Consider the following 16459-nt stretch of genomic DNA (forward strand, 5'->3'; position numbering starts at 1 on the left):
CCCTGTGGGTACCGTCAAAACTTGAACTCAGTAGCTGGATGGGGATGACGGTAGAAGAATGAAAAGCTGAGCTTGGCAGGCTTAAGTGCCCTATTCCAAAACCTCTTTCACTGAAGATTAAACGCCCAGCAGTCTTAATTACCTGATATTGGCACCAAAGGCACCGGTCTGCTCCCTAAGGAATGACTTCAGCCCAAGCCAGTCTAGGAGCTCTGCATCTCCAGCTTCGTCCGTGGTCCCTTCCCATCCAAGTGTAGAATGCTGAGCCCATACATTCTCTCTCTCCCGTCCCAGGCAGGGTCCCCTTCTGTTCTGAAAATCTGACCCACAGTCTGGCCCTGTCTGCCTCCCTAGAACATTCCAGGACTCCTTGGGAGGAGGGCTTTCTGCCACCAGAGACATCTCAGAGACCAGGGTGGTGCCCAGTGCTCAGGTGGGGAGGGGTGCTTGCTGCTGGTCAGCGCACGATTGCTGGGCGCTGCCAAGGGTCCGTCTGTCCCTGTGTCTCAGCTGCTGAACTGTATCTCTTTGTCTGCCTGCTCTCACTGACCTCCCACCTTTGCACCTTAGCTTCCGCCCAGGGAGGGCTTTGCTCTTTCCCTCAGGGCTCACTCACACTCCTTTCTCTTTAGCTGCCCCGGGAGCTGGCCCGATCCAGAGTCCTGGGAACTGAGGATTCTGATGGGAAGTTGTTCAAAAGACGGCTACGGGATACCATTAATCCTTACCTCATTTGTTTGAAATACAGTAGGATCAAGCCATTACAGGTCAAGCCTAATTTCTTTCATTAAAAAGAAGATTTTTTTTTTATTATTGCCTTCTTTTGCAGGATTTAACCTTTTCTTCTCTTTTTTGGGGCTGTTTTATGTTGCTTGTTTTTCACCAAGCATATTTCCTTTCCAAATACGCCGTGTCTTTCCTTTGCAAAATCCCCAGTTGTTTTCTGCAGCTTCGCGTTTCTGTTGTTCTCTCCCTGTTTATGCCTCCGTGAGCTCTCCGTGGCCTGTTTGCTCACCCTCTTCTGTTTATTTCAGACAACCCCTATAATGACTCGTCCTTAAGAAACCACCCTGACATGTATAGTGGTGAGTCGCCGCGGTAACCTTGGGAGTAACCTTGCCTGTCCTAACCCCAGTTTGCCTAACTCGACTGATCCCGTGTCATTAACCCACGCTGGGTGGAGGGGCTGACAGTCCGCCACGCCAGGGTGCCAAGGGGCCCCCTTCCGGACACCACTCTCCGGGAGGACGGTGGCCAGTGTGGGAGTCTGAGGTAGCTCACGAAGGGCTGTGGCTTCTGGGAATGCGTAAGCTGCCCAGGGCTGAAATCTGGATCAGGTTGGCCGGACCAGGGTAGGACTCCACAAGAGCTTCTTGGAAGGTTCTGTGTTGGGTGGAGGGAGCATGTCGGAGGAGAGGGGAGTCTGCACAGTGAGGAGGGAACAGGGAATTTGGTGCCTGTTAGCGGCTTAAAGGATGCAGAAAGCTTTGTGATACAGTGTCTGGATGTGATTTGCCTGCCTTGCAATCTAGCCTTAGTTACTGGGGGCACCATTTCACCCCATGTCTCTTTAAAAATCCCTCTGGGAAAAATGAGCGAGAGTCCAGCTCTGAGTTCTCTTTGAAGGTAAGTATAAAAGGAGGTGGGCCATGCCTGGCCTCTGTTCCCTGGGCTGCTTCTGTCCTCCGGCAGCGTGTGCAACTCCAGGGCCCACCAGTCCGCACACTTGCATGTCCCGGAAGAGTTTCCGTGAGGCGTATTTCTAACTCATCCCACAACTGGTTGCTCAAGCTGATTAGTAGAGTAATTGGCTATTTCCACACCTGAGCCCTCCCCCCGCCAACGGCTCAAGAATGTCTTGTTTTCCTTGCACAGCCAGAGGGAACAGTCGTTTGCTGGCTTTGGCAAGGCAGCTGGCCCCCCTCATCAGTTATGCCTCGGAAGCTGAGGCTGCAGGTCCCCAGGGCGGTCATTGTGGCCTCCGATGGGTAGGAAGTGTCTGCATTGTGATGTGCTAATATAAACAATGATCGGTGGGGGAGGGGAAGAAGGAAGGAGAGCCCCGGAGCGAGGCAAAGGCTCTAACTTGGCATCAAGCAGCTAGAGCCACACTGAGATTCTGCCAAGGAGATTTACTGCCCAAGGAAGCAGGAGATCTTTGTTGGATTCAGGACACTGTTTGTTTTCAAAACAATGGGGCCAACCAGCATTGTGTCTAGAGCCCCAGAGCACTGGTGTGGAATGTGCCTGTCTCTAAATTGGATTTCAGGTGATCTGTTACGGAAGTACTCTTGAAGCTAGAGTATGTCAGAGCCAGAAGGTTCCTTAGAGACCATCTGGTCCAAGCACCTCGCTTTGTGTTGGATAAACCGTGCAGGGGAACACGCATGCAGAATTATTTTCTCAGCGGGATAAATTTGAGTGATTCCAGCCACTTAAACTTTGTGGCCAGTGGTAGATGTGATTATGAGTGAATAGGTGGGAGTTCTAAGAGCCATCCAGGGCTAGGACACCCAGCGAAGCTCGTAAGAACGCACATGGAGATCAACCCCTTCTCCTCAATCCAGGGTAGAATGAATGGGGCTGACCCAAGCATGAAGCCAGCTGGAAGGGACATAAAGTCAAAGTGAGACACATGCTGAACAAAGGAGAGCTAGGTCGAATGCTTCTAGAAAGAAACACAAAGTGAAAAGGAAGAAAGATAAGGTCCTTCCTAAGTACAGGGCGGGACATAGAGACACAAGACAGTGACAAGTGCCCAGTGCATCTGTCTGCTTAGCTTTGAAACATGGCACATCTCTTAAAGGGGTAGGGCCACCCTACGAACTACATTTTGTTCTAGTGATTTCTACAGTGGTTTGGTATCCTTCGAACCTATGCCAGATGGCCCCCGACCCACTGAGTGGCGAGGGAAGCTGGTCTGAGATGGCAGCTTGCCACGTAGAATTCACCCAGTGAGGAGACAAGGAAGAGAAGAGTGGGCACTCTGAGGTAGACAGCCTCGAATTAAATGCAGGCTCCTGAGTGACCTTGGTCACCTTGGGTGAGTCATTTAGTGTGTGAAAACCTTAATGTCCTCATCTATAAAGTAGGTATACAACGTGCCTCCCAAGACTGCTGTGAACAGTGACCAGGGTGATGCGCGTCTGGTCGCTAGCATGGCGTCAGACACGTCAGTGATGAGTACGTGTCCCCCCAGTATTGGTATTGAAGGATTGAATGTGTTAGTGCTGACTGAGGTCAAGATGGGCACAGAGAAGTTGAAGAGAAGCCAAGGGCAAGAAGCCAATCAGCAAGGAGGATTATGGGAAGAAAGTACTGCAGAGGGAGGGACTTGAGGGCAGACTAGAAAAGTGAAAGTTATTCAGATCCTCAGCCCTGCTTGAGACCTCGATCAGAAAAAAGCCCCAACTCTCAAGTGAGGGGTTGAGGTCAGACTTATGGAAGAGATTTCCTGACAGTGGAAGGTATCAAATGTTACTAGACAGAGAGTTTTTCTTGTCTTCTGGGATTGTTTCATGAACCATTCCTGGAGCCAGAGCTGGATGAAATGCCACAGAGCCAACCCCACGAGCTCTTAATCCTGGGAATCAAAAGCAGCAAATGTGGGATCCAGTTGCCCCTAAAAGCTGTTTTTGCCAAAAGTTCTCAGCTACATCTGATGCATTGGGCTCTCTTCTGCTAACCCACAGCACTTAACAGAAGGGAGCAACTCAGGTTTTCAGCAATCTTGACCCTTCCTCTTGTAGGAATCGATGAAGACATCTTTTCATTGGCCCTTTAAAGCTAAGGTGGGTGAGGCAGTGTCATCTCTTGATGTCTCCCTGGTGACCAGATCCCCCTGAAAACCCATGCTCCCACTCCTGAGCCAGGGAGAACAGGAAAGGACAGACTGTCCTTAGGCTAGAGGTCAGAAGGGCCCTTGTGGGAAGATCTTCCTGAACCCACCAATGTGAGTTTTGGCATCTGGATTCTGAGTTTTATCTGATATTAACCCAGCCCTGAAGATCAGGGAGAATAAGAGAAGCTTTACCAAGCTCATCAGGCTGAATTTCCACCCCTAAGAGGGTAGGTGACATCCTGTGACCCTGGGAGACTGTCATCCTCCACCGTGTAGAGGCCTAGAGAGTAATCACCTTTGTCTTGGAGAGTCTTTCTGGGTCTCCTTCCCCAGGGAAAGAAACTAGCCACCTTCCCTTGGGAGCAGTGGCCCCGAAAGCCACCAGCTGGATTGTCCTCCAACAGTTTTCATGTAATTCCCTCCAGCTGCTGCTGACCACATTTTCCATAACCCCCACTTCGGGTCCAGCTTCTCATCCCGTAATGACACCACGTGTCACCCTGACTCCTCTTCAAGCTTTCCATGGCCTTAAGAATACACTTGAGAATACTCTGGGGCCTCTTAATTCCTAGCCCAGCTTCTTTCTCCAGCTTGGGCCTGAATTTATCTGATGGCCACCAAGGAGGGACGGAGTCTTACCAAGCAGAAGAGGTTCACCAGAGCGGCTCACCAAGACACTAAGTCTTTTCCCCTTCACCTCTTTTGCCCTTGGGTTTGGGTTTTCTTTGGTTTGATACTCCCAAAGCTGGCTGTCCGAAGGAGGGACAGATGGGCTAACCATCTCTAAGGAGGCAAGCTCGGAGAGCTCTCAGGACATGCTTTGGTGCCAAATGGTCCAGAATCCAAAACATAAGTGGCTTGTGACCTTGCCAAGTCTATGGATTTCCTTGAGCCTCAGTTCCCTCTGCTGAAAATGGTGGTGGTACCCCCACACACCTCCCCCCCAGATTGTTGTGAGGAGTAAGCGTGACTCTGACGCCTAGAGAGAGCTATTAGTGCAGGCTTGGCCCCTCGGGCTTATACCAAACGCTGGCCCTGATTAGTGCCTTTGACTTTTAGGATGTTCTTCCCTCTATTTTTGAACTTTGGCTTGTTTCCCAATAGCTTCTCTTCCTTTGGGATAATTCTATGGTTGCTAGCCCACACCCTACCAGTGCAGCATGGCTGTAACCTTTTCATAGTCATGGCTATAGCACGTCAAGGCCCCCACAGCGAGACTCGGCTCGTTTCTCTGCCTGCTCTGCTGGCTGAGTGTGCTCGTGCTATGGTGTGAATTAAATGTCCACGGGGTCGCAGGCTGGCTTCTGCCAAGTTTGTCCCTGTGTGGAAGGAGTATGCCAACCAAGCCGGGGCCCCCTCCACGTCGTCCCAGCTTCCCAGCAACGGACAGCCTCATCAGAGCCTCCTGCCCTGAAATAGCGTTCTCCTCACAGTTCCCTTGACCTTGTGTTATCTGGACTTTTTGAGGGAATTCCATGATAACGGGTGGGAGGAAGCTGCTGCTTTGGTATCCGGCTTCCTTGGTCCTGAGAGCTGGCTGCTACGAGGGTCATAGACGGTAACCAATTAACCTCATAATGGATTAACCTGGTCAGTAGCCACTGTTGTATATGTGTGTGCTGGTGGGACATGTGAGGACATCTGCACGAGTAATAACACGTGGGGTACACGGTTGCCTTCTTTTTTGTTCCCTTCTCCCTTTGCATTCATTCATCCCACCAACACCTACTGAACGCTTGCTCTATGTGCCATGCATTGTGCCAGCCGCCTCACTAACTGCACACGTCTCATCAATTCTTCCCCCGACAAAAGCATAAAGTAGACCCCAGCTCTTTGAAGTGCACTCTGCAATGGCTAGTGGAGAGAAGCTGAGTGCCTCTAAGACAGGAGCCTTGCGGATCCAGCCAGGCACCAGCCTGTCCAACGAGCTCCTGTAGGGGACATCAGTTTCCCTGCCACTCTGTCTTCATGGCCGGGACACCTTAACAGCCCCCAGCCGGGAAGATGGCTTTGTCCCCACTCCAGGCGTCTCTGATGGCTTCCAGCTCCTGGCAGCTCTGCCTGTCTTCCTCCTCTCGCTTCTCCAACTGAGCGTAAGACCCACTGCACCACTGGGTGGGCTCAGCTTCTAGAGTTAACTCTTCGTGTTTATAACCCTACACCTTTGGGCAGGGGTGTGTCCTCCAGCTTCCCCTTGCTTTGGGGTTCCTGGCTGGAAAACCTTTGTTCTCCTCCCTTCCGTCTTACCCATGTCCACTGAACTGTGCAAAAAGCTCCCCAGGAGAGGTGGGGTGCAGGTAAGGTGGGGTCCAGACTCGCATGTCCCCGTCCACAGCCAAACAGCCATCCTGGCCGTGTCGATCTCTGGGAGCCACCCGGCCTCCAAACCCCACGTGCACGTCACTGTCGGCGGACGTGGCTGTTCCAGCCTAGTTGAATTGTAGATCCCCTCCTCCATCTTGGCTGCCACTTTCCACTCCCCCTCCCCCAGTCTCTCACATCCAATTAACCCCCTCCCCCCCCCCCCTCCCAGAGTCATTAATGAAGAAGCAGAATGGTCTTGGCCCCAGAGTGATTTCCTGTCATCTCTGCTCATTCATTCTCTCCACGTCTCTGCTAAACCAGACTGTTCATCCGGGTCTCTGTGGGCTCATCCCAGCTCCTTGTCTCCAGGGTCCCAGAGAGCAGGTTGTCTGTCCTGTGGCCCCAGTATGTGCCTTCTCATTCATCCCCTGCTGCTAAGAAGGCCTCCCGGGGGGCCGCCACATTGGTCTCTGGGGTCCTAATGCAAGATGCTCGGGGGGTAGACGGCTCACTGCTCGGGCAACCCCCTCCTCCTTGCCCAGGAAGGCAGGGTTTACTGAACTGGGGAGGAAGCTGGACTCCTCTTGGCAGATCCTTTCAGAACTTGAGATGCTCACACACATGTGCCAGTGGGGCCGGGGAGCCCCGCGCTTCCTAACACACCTCTCTTAATGATGCAATGCCCTGGCCCTTGTGGGGGTGGGGTTCAGCTGGGAGGGTCTGGGGCTTGGTGCCTCTGAGGGTAACAGGGTAAGTAGGGGGCGTGATGACACTTCTTCCTAGCCTGACCGCTTGGGCCTCGTGGGTCTGCTCTGGGCAAGAGGCTCATGACAGCATCTTCTATCCTATTTCAGCGCGAGGAGTTGCAGAAAGGACACCCAGCTTCATGTACCCCCAGGGCACGGCGAGCAGTCAGATGGTGCTGCGTGGCATGGATCTCCTGCTGGAGTGCATCGCCTCCGGGGTGTACGTACAGCCCACACCCCCACTCTGGTCCCTCTCCAGGAGGACGGGGCACAGGAATTTGCGCAGGGGCTCTTCTTGCCGAGTCTGAGGGGGCGAAAAGAGGCCCAGACAGCCCCTAGCCAGGCTTTTGCAAAGCATCATCATTCCCATCCCTTTCTGGCTGTCTTCTTTATGGGTAATGGATGAGGAAAGGAGACGGGGTAATGTCCTGCACGTGTGTTCACACCTGTATGACTTCCCAGCAGTGCCTCGGTGCTCTGTGGCCAAGCACCCGCTCTGTACAGGAGAGGTCTGCTCTCAGGGGACCGACCATCCTCCTGAGTGCCTGTACACTTCAAGGATGCCTGGGTGTCCCGGGCTCGGTGGAAGAGCAGCAGGCCCACGGCTGGGGGTAACCCCTGTGTCCTGCTCGCTCCCTCTCCCAGCCCAACACCAGACATCGCATGGTACAAGAAGGGTGGGGACCTCCCCTCTGACAAGGCCAAGTTTGAGAACTTTAACAAGGCTCTGCGCATCACCAACGTCTCCGAGGAAGACTCCGGGGAGTATTTCTGCCTGGCCTCCAACAAGATGGGCAGCACCCGGCACACGATCTCGGTGAGAGTAAAGGGTACGTTGTGTGTATTTCTCATTATGATGATTTGCCAGCCCTATACGCCACAGCCCACCTTTCCCTCCGTGGGGAGGAGGGGGCGGGGGGAGTAGGAGAGACCTGATGACACACTGGCTAGTGGCAATAGTGATCTGCCAGGGACAGCGTCAACCCCCGGATGTGAGAGTGTGTGTGTGTACATAGTGGGTATATGTGGTGTGTGTGTGTGTGTGTGTGTGTGTGTACACAGTGGGTATGAGGGGAAGGAGCTGCACCCTGACCATCCCCCACCTCTCTGTGTTGCCTGGGGCTCCCCCCACAGGTGAATGTACCCCCATGGGCCATTTGGATTTCACATAGCCCCATTTCTTTCTTACATTTTGCATTCCCGTTCATGGTGTGTCGTCTTAGCCCTGTGCTGTCTGTGTACTTGTGCATGGTTTTTTTCTTAAAAATGGGGAGTTATCAGAACACAAATTATTTTTTAAAAAAATCACTTCCCTCCCTCCATGGTGCCGATGGCCCATCTGACCTGTGGTGGGCAATACAGCACGTGCCTTTATGGGTCCCTGCCGTGGGTGATGGGGTACACCAGTCCCTGTCAGCCTGGCACTGACCTGATGATGGGGACGATGAGGTCTGATACTGAGAGTGCAAGAACTTGGGACGCCCTCGCTCAGTTGACCTGATGACTTTGGTTTCAGCGCTATGCTTAGACCAGGGGTTCTTAACCTTTTGGGGGTTATCAAGATCTTTGAGAATTTGATCAATCCACAGGAACTTCTCAGGAAAAAAAATCCCCATCTCCACGTATTCCCAGTTGGAAGGGACAGCCAGCCTGCTCTAACCAAAGCCTGATGCCTGAGGTCTTTTCTAAATGGTCTGATGTCATAGCAATAGCCCCAGGATCCCAAGGGGCCAGTCCCGGGCTTGCTTTACTAACTGCCCCGCTGTCGCCCTCGGGTGCTCATCGTGAACACCTGTGGGGCTCTAAAAGCATCCACTGCCCCAGCCTCCCCTGAGAATTCAGACTTAGTAGGTCTAAGCTGGGCCCCAGTGCCCATGTTTGTTCAGAGCTCTTCAGAGGAGTCTAACGGGCGGCCCCAGTTTAGAACTATTGTCCTGTGAACCCGAAATAGAGTGGGAAGCATCCGCGGTGCCAAGCCCACCAAAGGCAGGCTGGACTGAGGATGCCTCGAGGATGAGCCCCCGGGCAGGTGGTGAGGGCCTGGAGCTGGCTCTTGGAGGCTCCTGCCTTCTCAACAGGAGCCGGTCGGTGTCTCCCGCCTGACCCCAGTCATCTAACGCCGCGGCCTGCGCTCCGCTTGTCTTCCAGCTGCTCCCTACTGGCTGGACGAACCCAAGAACCTTATCCTGGCTCCTGGCGAGGATGGGAGGCTGGTGTGTCGAGCCAATGGGAACCCCAAGCCCACTGTCCAGTGGATGATAAATGGGGAGCCTCTGCAGTGTAAGTAACAAGACGTTGTCCCACCTGACTCCGCTGGGCCTCCCGTCAGAGCCTCCAGGGCCCCATCCCTATGTGCCGGCCCTGGGTGCCCAGAAGGAAGTTAATGACTAGCCCCTTGGCCACTGCTTGGGGAGCATCCCAGCTCTCTGGGCATCTCAAGAGGCAGGAAACCTATGCTTATGTTCCCATATTTAGGGAGCATGCAACTCCCTTGGGTTTTTCTTGATCTTGTTTTCGGCCCTAAACCACCACCCAGCCCAGTTTCCAGGTCTGCAGAGAGCCAGCCTCTGAGTTGGGGAGGGGCATGGAAGGTAGAGCAGAGCTCAGTAAGCTGCTGTGTTTAGTTACCCAAGCCCCACTCTCTGCTGAGGGCAAACCGAGAGCCAGGCTGAATAGGAGGAAGAACTGCCCCCTGAGAGCAGAGAAGCACTGATGCATTTCCTGGGTGTGCCCAGATTTGGGGAAACTGAGTCCTGCCTGCTGGCTGGAGTAGGTGACTGCAGGGCCCCTTCCGGCCAGGGCTCTCAGTCAGGTTTTCCCATCATAGTCTCCCCGGTTGCATTTACTTTATAAAATGTCCTTGTGGGTCTCTGAGACTGCCGGACGCCTGCACCATCTACTGCTGGGGGCAGAGCTCCCTCCCAGCCCATGGCCTTGCCCTGCACAGGAGCAGAGACGCAGAGGTTGCCCGCCCTCTGCTGTTCTCCCTGTCCTGACATCACTCTGGGAACAAGGCAGACAAAGGCAGCAGACTCCACAGCGCCACAGAATAAATGCAGAGCCCAGGACTTGCCGCTGAGCCCTGGCCCTGGAAAGGTCACCTGTCACTTACAGGGAGCGGCTGAGAAGAAAGTTGGCTCCACGAGAATTGCCAGGGAAGGAGGTGTTGAAGTTGCTGGCGTGGACTTCATGCCTTTGTGCTGAGTGGGGACTTGGGGGCAGGTGATAAGGATGCTGACCTGTCTTTATTTGCCTCCTGCTGATTCCCCAGTTCCGGGCTCAGACTTGCTGTCTGTGGAGGGGCGCCTCGGGGGCCAGACCCTGGGTGGTCCTCTCCCCACTGTGGCTATCGGTCTGAGCTATCCTGGATTCATTCACAGACTGTCCAAACCAAGTCACCTTGGCTCAGTCCAGAAACCCTACAGAGGAAAGTCACCTTCCCATGAAAGATGAGAAAAGTGGCGATTCCTTACATTTCTAGAAAACTTAATTTATACCGCTCATTATCATTTTTTTAGTAAAGCTCCTCGGAGTGGGAGAAGGATGGGAGGAATTCTCCAAAACTTGACAGATGAGGGAAATGAGGCCCACATTTACTGATCTGCCCCAGTCCCAGATGGATGTGTGAACAGGACTGAGAGCCCGCGGCCACTCCCCAGCCTCTGCTCTCTGTATCCCAGGCCAGCCGTGCTGGAAAAGCTGCGGGAGGAAATAGCTTCTCTCAGTTTAGGACACATTTCTTGGGACGATCAGGTAGCTTTGGCAAATTTAAGGACTCATTCAGTCTCGACAGCATCGGCTTATGGGTCTATGTGAACGTTTGAGGAACGCTCTGCTCCGAGGACAAGAAGGTAGTAGGTCTCATCCGGTTGTATATTCCTTTGTCCTTTTCAAAACCTTTAAGTATATGCAAAGTGTATTAAAATAATAACAACAATAGTAGTCAGTGTGTGCTGGGCCTCTGCTGATGAGGTTTTTTTTTAAAGATTTTATTTATTTACTTGAGAGAGAGCAGGACAGAGAGGGAGCAGGGGGGAGGAGCAAAGGGAGAAGGAGAAGCAGGCTCCTTGCTCAGCAAGGAGCCCGATGCAGGGCTTGATCCCAGGGCCCAGGGATCATGACCCAAGCCAAAGGCAGATGCTCAACTGACCGAGCCATCCAGGCGCCCCTGCTGATGACTTTAGACATGTAATAAAATCTCAGGTTATCCTCATAAGAACCCCGCAAGGTGGTACGTCATCCCCATTCTGCACACAAGGATGCTGGAGCTCAGAGGAGCTGATGACGCTGGAGGTGATGTGGCTGGAATGCAAACCCCTTTCTGTTTCTACGGCTTATGCTCTCAACCGCACCTGCCCAACTCTCACGCAGGTCCAGCAGGGACTCACAGTCCCATCGGACAGGCTGAGAAGGCAGCCCCGGTGGGTTCGACGATGGGCCCGAGGTCACACAGCCAGGCAGCAGTGGAGCCAGAAGCCGCATCTCCTGGAGGCCACCCAGGGCTGCTGCTTCCACAGCACCCCAGTCATCTTAGGGAGCCCTGGCCAGAGCCCCAAGGGCCCTCTACCCGCCCTTCCCGTTTCTCACGAGGCGCGTCTTTCCTGTCCGCAGCGGCACCACCCAACCCAAACCGTGAGGTGGCTGGGGACACCATCATCTTCCGGGACACCCAGATCAGCAGCAGGGCGGTGTACCAGTGCAACACATCCAACGAGCACGGCTACCTGCTGGCCAACGCCTTCGTCAGCGTGCTGGGTGAGCGCACCCCACCCCTTCCTCGCCCTTGGGGCAGCCTCCCTGGGGAAGCCTCCCTGGGGCTTGCCCCTGTCGTGGGCCCACCTTCTGCTCCGAAGTTCAGCCCAGCTGGGTGGGATAGGAGGGCCTGGGATGGAGGGAGCATGGAGACGGAAAATGAATTTGCCAGGGAGGATGGGGAACTTCAGATCCATGGAACTGGGCATGCAGACGGTCAATTCCTTGCTAGGATCATGTCTCCAGATGAGAGGGAGGGGCCTGTCTCACTCCCTCTGCATATCCAGGCCAACTCTGCCTGCATTCTCAGTGCCCCAGGGCAGGATTTGGTTCTGAGTACTGGGGTCACTCCTAGATCAGGGAGAGGGCAAGGGCAACTAGGAGATGTGCTAGGGTGGGGAGGGGCTATGTCAGTAGCTGCTGTATAATCTGGGGGAGACCCTTTGCAAAAGCTGGATTGCACACAGGGTAGGTAGAGGGCAGAGGGAAGAGCTTCCTCTTCCCTCCCCTAACCCTGGGAGGCTTCTTGAAGGAGGGAGGTTGATGGGGGAAGGATTGGGGGGTGGTAGGGAGGGCTCCTGGAATGCTGCTGCGCTGCTGGGGCACATGGAAGACCTGGGGGGGTGGGGACCAGAGGAGGTAGTTCCCCCTAGCCAAGGTCCATTCTCCGGGAATTGCAGATGTGCCACCCCGGATGCTGTCACCCCGGAACCAGCTCATTAGGGTGATCCTGTACAACCGGACACGGCTGGACTGTCCGTTCTTTGGGTCCCCCATCCCCACACTCCGATGGTAAGTTCCAGGAGACCAGGCCACGCCCCCGGGGGTCCTCAGCCCAAAATTGGTATTCAGTGAGACCAGGCAACCTTATGGGGTCCGAATGGGGAGGAAGTTGACCGATCATTGAGGTCAGCCCCCCTTAACGTACAGAGATGGAAACTGAAGCTCAGAGAAGGCCAGAGACTTGCCAGGGCCACCCAGCAGTGGGAGGCAGACCCCTGCCCACGGGGCCGGCCCTCTCTCAGTGTGCTGTGTGTTCCGCTGCTCTGTCGTGAGGTTTAAGAACGGGCAGGGGAGTAACCTGGATGGTGGGAACTACCATGTCTATGAGAACGGCAGTCTGGAAATCAAGATGATCCGCAAAGAGGACCAAGGCATCTACACCTGTGTTGCCACCAACATCCTGGGCAAAGCTGAAAACCAGGTCCGCCTGGAGGTCAAAGGTAAAGGAGAGGTTGGTAGGGAGAGGGCAGGTTAGGGCAGCCAAGGAAGCCATTTCTTCAAAGTGATTCCCACACGCCATTCCCTTTGACAACTCACTGCTTGTCCTGTTGACTCCCTAATGGGGCCCTCCCTGTGGACCTCTGTGTCCTCACAGGGCTTCCAGCTGGCCTGGGTGCTGGAAGGGCAGGGTCCTGTTCAGCCCAGTCCACGTGGGATTAGAAAGGGAAGCCTGGGGCACCTGGGTGGCTCAGGCATTAAGCATCTACCTTTGGCTCAGGTCATGATCCCAAGGTCCTGGGATCGAGCCCCATGTTGGGCACCCTGCTCGGTGGGGAGCCTCCTTCTCCCTCTCCCACTCCCTCTACTTGGGTTCCCTTTCTGGCTAGCTTTCTCTGTCAAATAAATAAATAAAATCTTTAAAAAAAAAGAGTGGGGAGAAGAGTGAGACCCCCACCAACACCCCACTACCACCCCAGGAAATCATCACAGGTTTCCAAAGCAGAGAGAAAGGACTTGTTTCCTCCTTGGAATCGTGCCCACCCCCCCACACTGTTCATATAACTGAACATTATCTCTGCCATCTTCCGTGGTCCATCTAACCTTTCATGCATGTCACGACGTGTGGCCACGTGGGGTTGGGGGCAGAGGCCACGCCAGTGATGAGCTCCCTTGGCTTCCCCACAGACCCCACCAGGATCTTCCGGATGCCTGAGGACCAGGTGGCCAAACGGGGCACCACAGTGCAGCTGGAATGTCGGGTGAAGCACGACCCCTCCCTGAAGCTCACGGTCTCCTGGCTAAAGGATGATGAGCCTCTCTACATCGGAAACAGGTTTCTCCTCCTTCCTTCTCTCTTTCTGGTGCGAGTCTGGGCCCATTTTCTTCCTCCTTGCCCTCGACACACTGAGGGAACTCGGGCATAAGGAGCTGCATCCTGCGTGTCCCCCAGGAACTGCTGCTGGGGGTGGGGTGGCTGTGCCAGTGGCTCCCCCATCCCACGTGCTCTCTGCCTCTCTCCTCCTCTTCTATCTCACTCTCCTTTTCCCCACTCCTTTCTCTCATCCCTCCTTCTTCCCTCTCTCCCCTCCTACGCACTCCTCCTCCCTTCCTCTTCTGCTTTGAGGTCCCCTTGGCGCTGGGTCCTCAGCCCCGCTTGCAGTACCCCTGTTGTCCAGCAGAGGGCAGGGCTGGCCCGAGCTGCCGGCCACTAGGGTGTTAGCGGGGTGTCTCAGCCCATAGGCATCTGGGACGCTTTTACTAGACCACACCAGCCTCCGGGGTCCAGAGTCAAGTGGTGTGGGGGGAGCGGAGGCATTGACAGTGTCTAAAAGTCCCGACGGGTGTCTGTAATGTGCAGTCTGTGATGGCGAGGACTGGTCCGAGCCGCTCCCTCCGCGAGACTCTTTGTCGCAGCCCCTAACATCTCAGGGGGGGATGGCGGTGCAGGGTCAGGCCTAGGGAGCAGCGCGATCATCTGGCTTTTGCAGGGGCATACCTGACAGGCAGGCACAGGCATCCTCACTCCGTGGGCGCCCACAGCTTTCACAGCCCACCCTGCTCTGTGGTGCTCACCTCCCTCTGCAGGAGACAGTGCAGAGGAGCCCGGACACCCGGCCTGAGCCTGGGTGCACAGACCAGCCTGGGCTGAAGGGACAGCTGGAAGTAGGGGAAGGGGAGGGATGCCAGCCTGCCTTTTGCGGGGGTGGACCTAACTGTACCCTCATTTGGGAGGGGGGCACAGCATAAGAAAGGCACAGAGAGTAGACACTGGAGAGTTTGAGGACATGAACATGGGTCAGAGCCACTTCTGCTTCACCCACTTGCCTTTTCTTCTCCGTCAAGCACTGAAGAGCTCCAGGTAATGGTGAAGACCATGGGAGAGAGCCTCCTGTCCCCTGCCAGCGGCTGTGGCTGCCCAGCCCAGCCTGTGATTGCTCCCCTCTCACCCTCCATCCCCACTCCAGGGAGACAGCAGGCAGGGTGCAGAGCTCCCCACTCCCCCGCTATCAGCCCACTCACCCTCCTCCCTACCCCTCCTGGGGCCCTTGCAGGATGAAGAAGGAAGACGACTCCCTGACCATCTTCGGTGTGGCTGAGAGGGACCAGGGCAGTTACACCTGTGTTGCCAGCACTGAGCTGGACCAGGACCTGGCCAAGGCCTACCTCACTGTGCTAGGTAACAGCCATGCTCACACGTGCTCTGACCCTCCCCCACCCCACCCCTTCCCGATCCCAGAGAAGCGGTGGGGCCTGGGCAGGTCTTAGGCCATTGCCTGCGGTCAGCAGGCTGGGCAGACACAGTGATCTCTTCCCTCTGATCTAAGGGTTAGGAAGGCGCTCCTTTCCGAGCAAGCTGCGCCAGGCACCTTACCTCCGAGGGGAATCATTAACTCACCCAAATCCTCAGCAGATGGATGCCTGAACGAGAGAGGGAAGGTGGACAGAGGACAAATTTTTTTAGACACTGTCAAGAAATGTCACTGTTACAAAATGATCTTGTGATCATTTTGACCTCTGTACCCACTTAAAACAATCCATTGTTGAAGCCAGATTGCATTTTGAGTTGGTCCCACCCACACTTTCGGCCAGCCTCCTTCCCACTCCCGCCCTGCGCCTGTCTCCTGATGGGATTCTGTAGGGCGCTCTGCATTTAGCAAACCGATTCCATCATGTCCTGCCTTGTGTCTAGGCCAGACTATAAATATGGAGCCAACCTCAACCCCAGGGGAAGGTCGCCTTTCCCATCCAGGGAAGCACATGCCCGGGTGTCCCCTCCTCACCTCTGTCCTCTCTCGGGCATCGTATTGCCATTACTATTGGTGCGCTCCCTCCCTTTGGTGGTGGTGACTCACAGTCTTGGGGGATGGCGGACCCAGGCCCACGGGGGCATTGGGATGGGAAGGAGACAAGCGCCAGCCGCAAAGGAAGCATGGGGGGTGGGGGTGGGGTTCTCCATGGAAGCAAAGGTGAAGTTGTGCCCAGAACACCTCTGCCCAGGACAGCTGTTCAACCCTTGGCCACCTACTCCCATCCTTCTAGAACACCTGTAACCCTGGATAACTTGCTAACCTGGATAACCTATCTTACCTTGCAGCTGATCAGGCCACTCCAACTAACCATTTGGCGGCCCTGCCCAAAGGTAATTCGTACTAATCACAAGACCCCAGCCAGAGCCCCGTCCAGGTAGCAGGGAGGGTGGGGTCTGAGGAGGAAGGTGCTACAGCATAGGACGTGCCAGGGGAGGCCGCTCATTGCCAATCCCGAAGCCTTTCAAGGGCCCCGCCCCTCTCCTCGCAGCCCAGCCACCACCCGACTCCGGGCTTCCTGCGCCTTTCCTAGGTGGGGCTCCAAAGTCCTCAGCTGCTCTTCCTCCCCGTGCCTTCCTTCTGGCCACACTCAGCACTTCCTGGTGGGGGCCTGTTCTCTCCCCCAGCTTCGGCCTCAGAAGCACGGAGGGGGCAGCTGGGAAAGTCCTCTCTTCAGATTACCTGAGGCCCGGCTTGTTTGCGGCTCCGTCTGTGGCGGCACACCCCTTCACAGCCGGCATCCACACGCGTGCACGCGTACACAAACGTGGGCTCCCGTGACCCGC

The 16459-nt window shown here is 55.1% G+C and overlaps 1 protein-coding gene across 1 annotated transcript in view; it reads left to right on the plus strand.

The window, feature by feature from the left end:
• The window catches only part of LOC111150999 (neurofascin), a 93910-nt gene that overhangs the window by 38291 nt on the left and 39160 nt on the right, over positions 1-16459 (plus strand). Inside the window, exons 8-16 of the mRNA XM_022508686.1 lie at positions 7000-7111; positions 7537-7721; positions 9040-9171; positions 11503-11646; positions 12324-12435; positions 12700-12866; positions 13552-13699; positions 14919-15043; positions 15962-16006. Coding sequence (XP_022364394.1) covers positions 7000-7111; positions 7537-7721; positions 9040-9171; positions 11503-11646; positions 12324-12435; positions 12700-12866; positions 13552-13699; positions 14919-15043; positions 15962-16006 — 1170 coding nt within the window. The remainder of the gene's footprint in view (positions 1-6999; positions 7112-7536; positions 7722-9039; positions 9172-11502; positions 11647-12323; positions 12436-12699; positions 12867-13551; positions 13700-14918; positions 15044-15961; positions 16007-16459) is intronic.

This window comes from Enhydra lutris, unplaced genomic scaffold (assembly GCF_002288905.1).
Source record: "Enhydra lutris kenyoni isolate GAN:26980312 unplaced genomic scaffold, ASM228890v2 scaffoldscaffold25, whole genome shotgun sequence".
Lineage (NCBI taxonomy): Eukaryota > Metazoa > Chordata > Mammalia > Carnivora > Mustelidae > Enhydra > Enhydra lutris.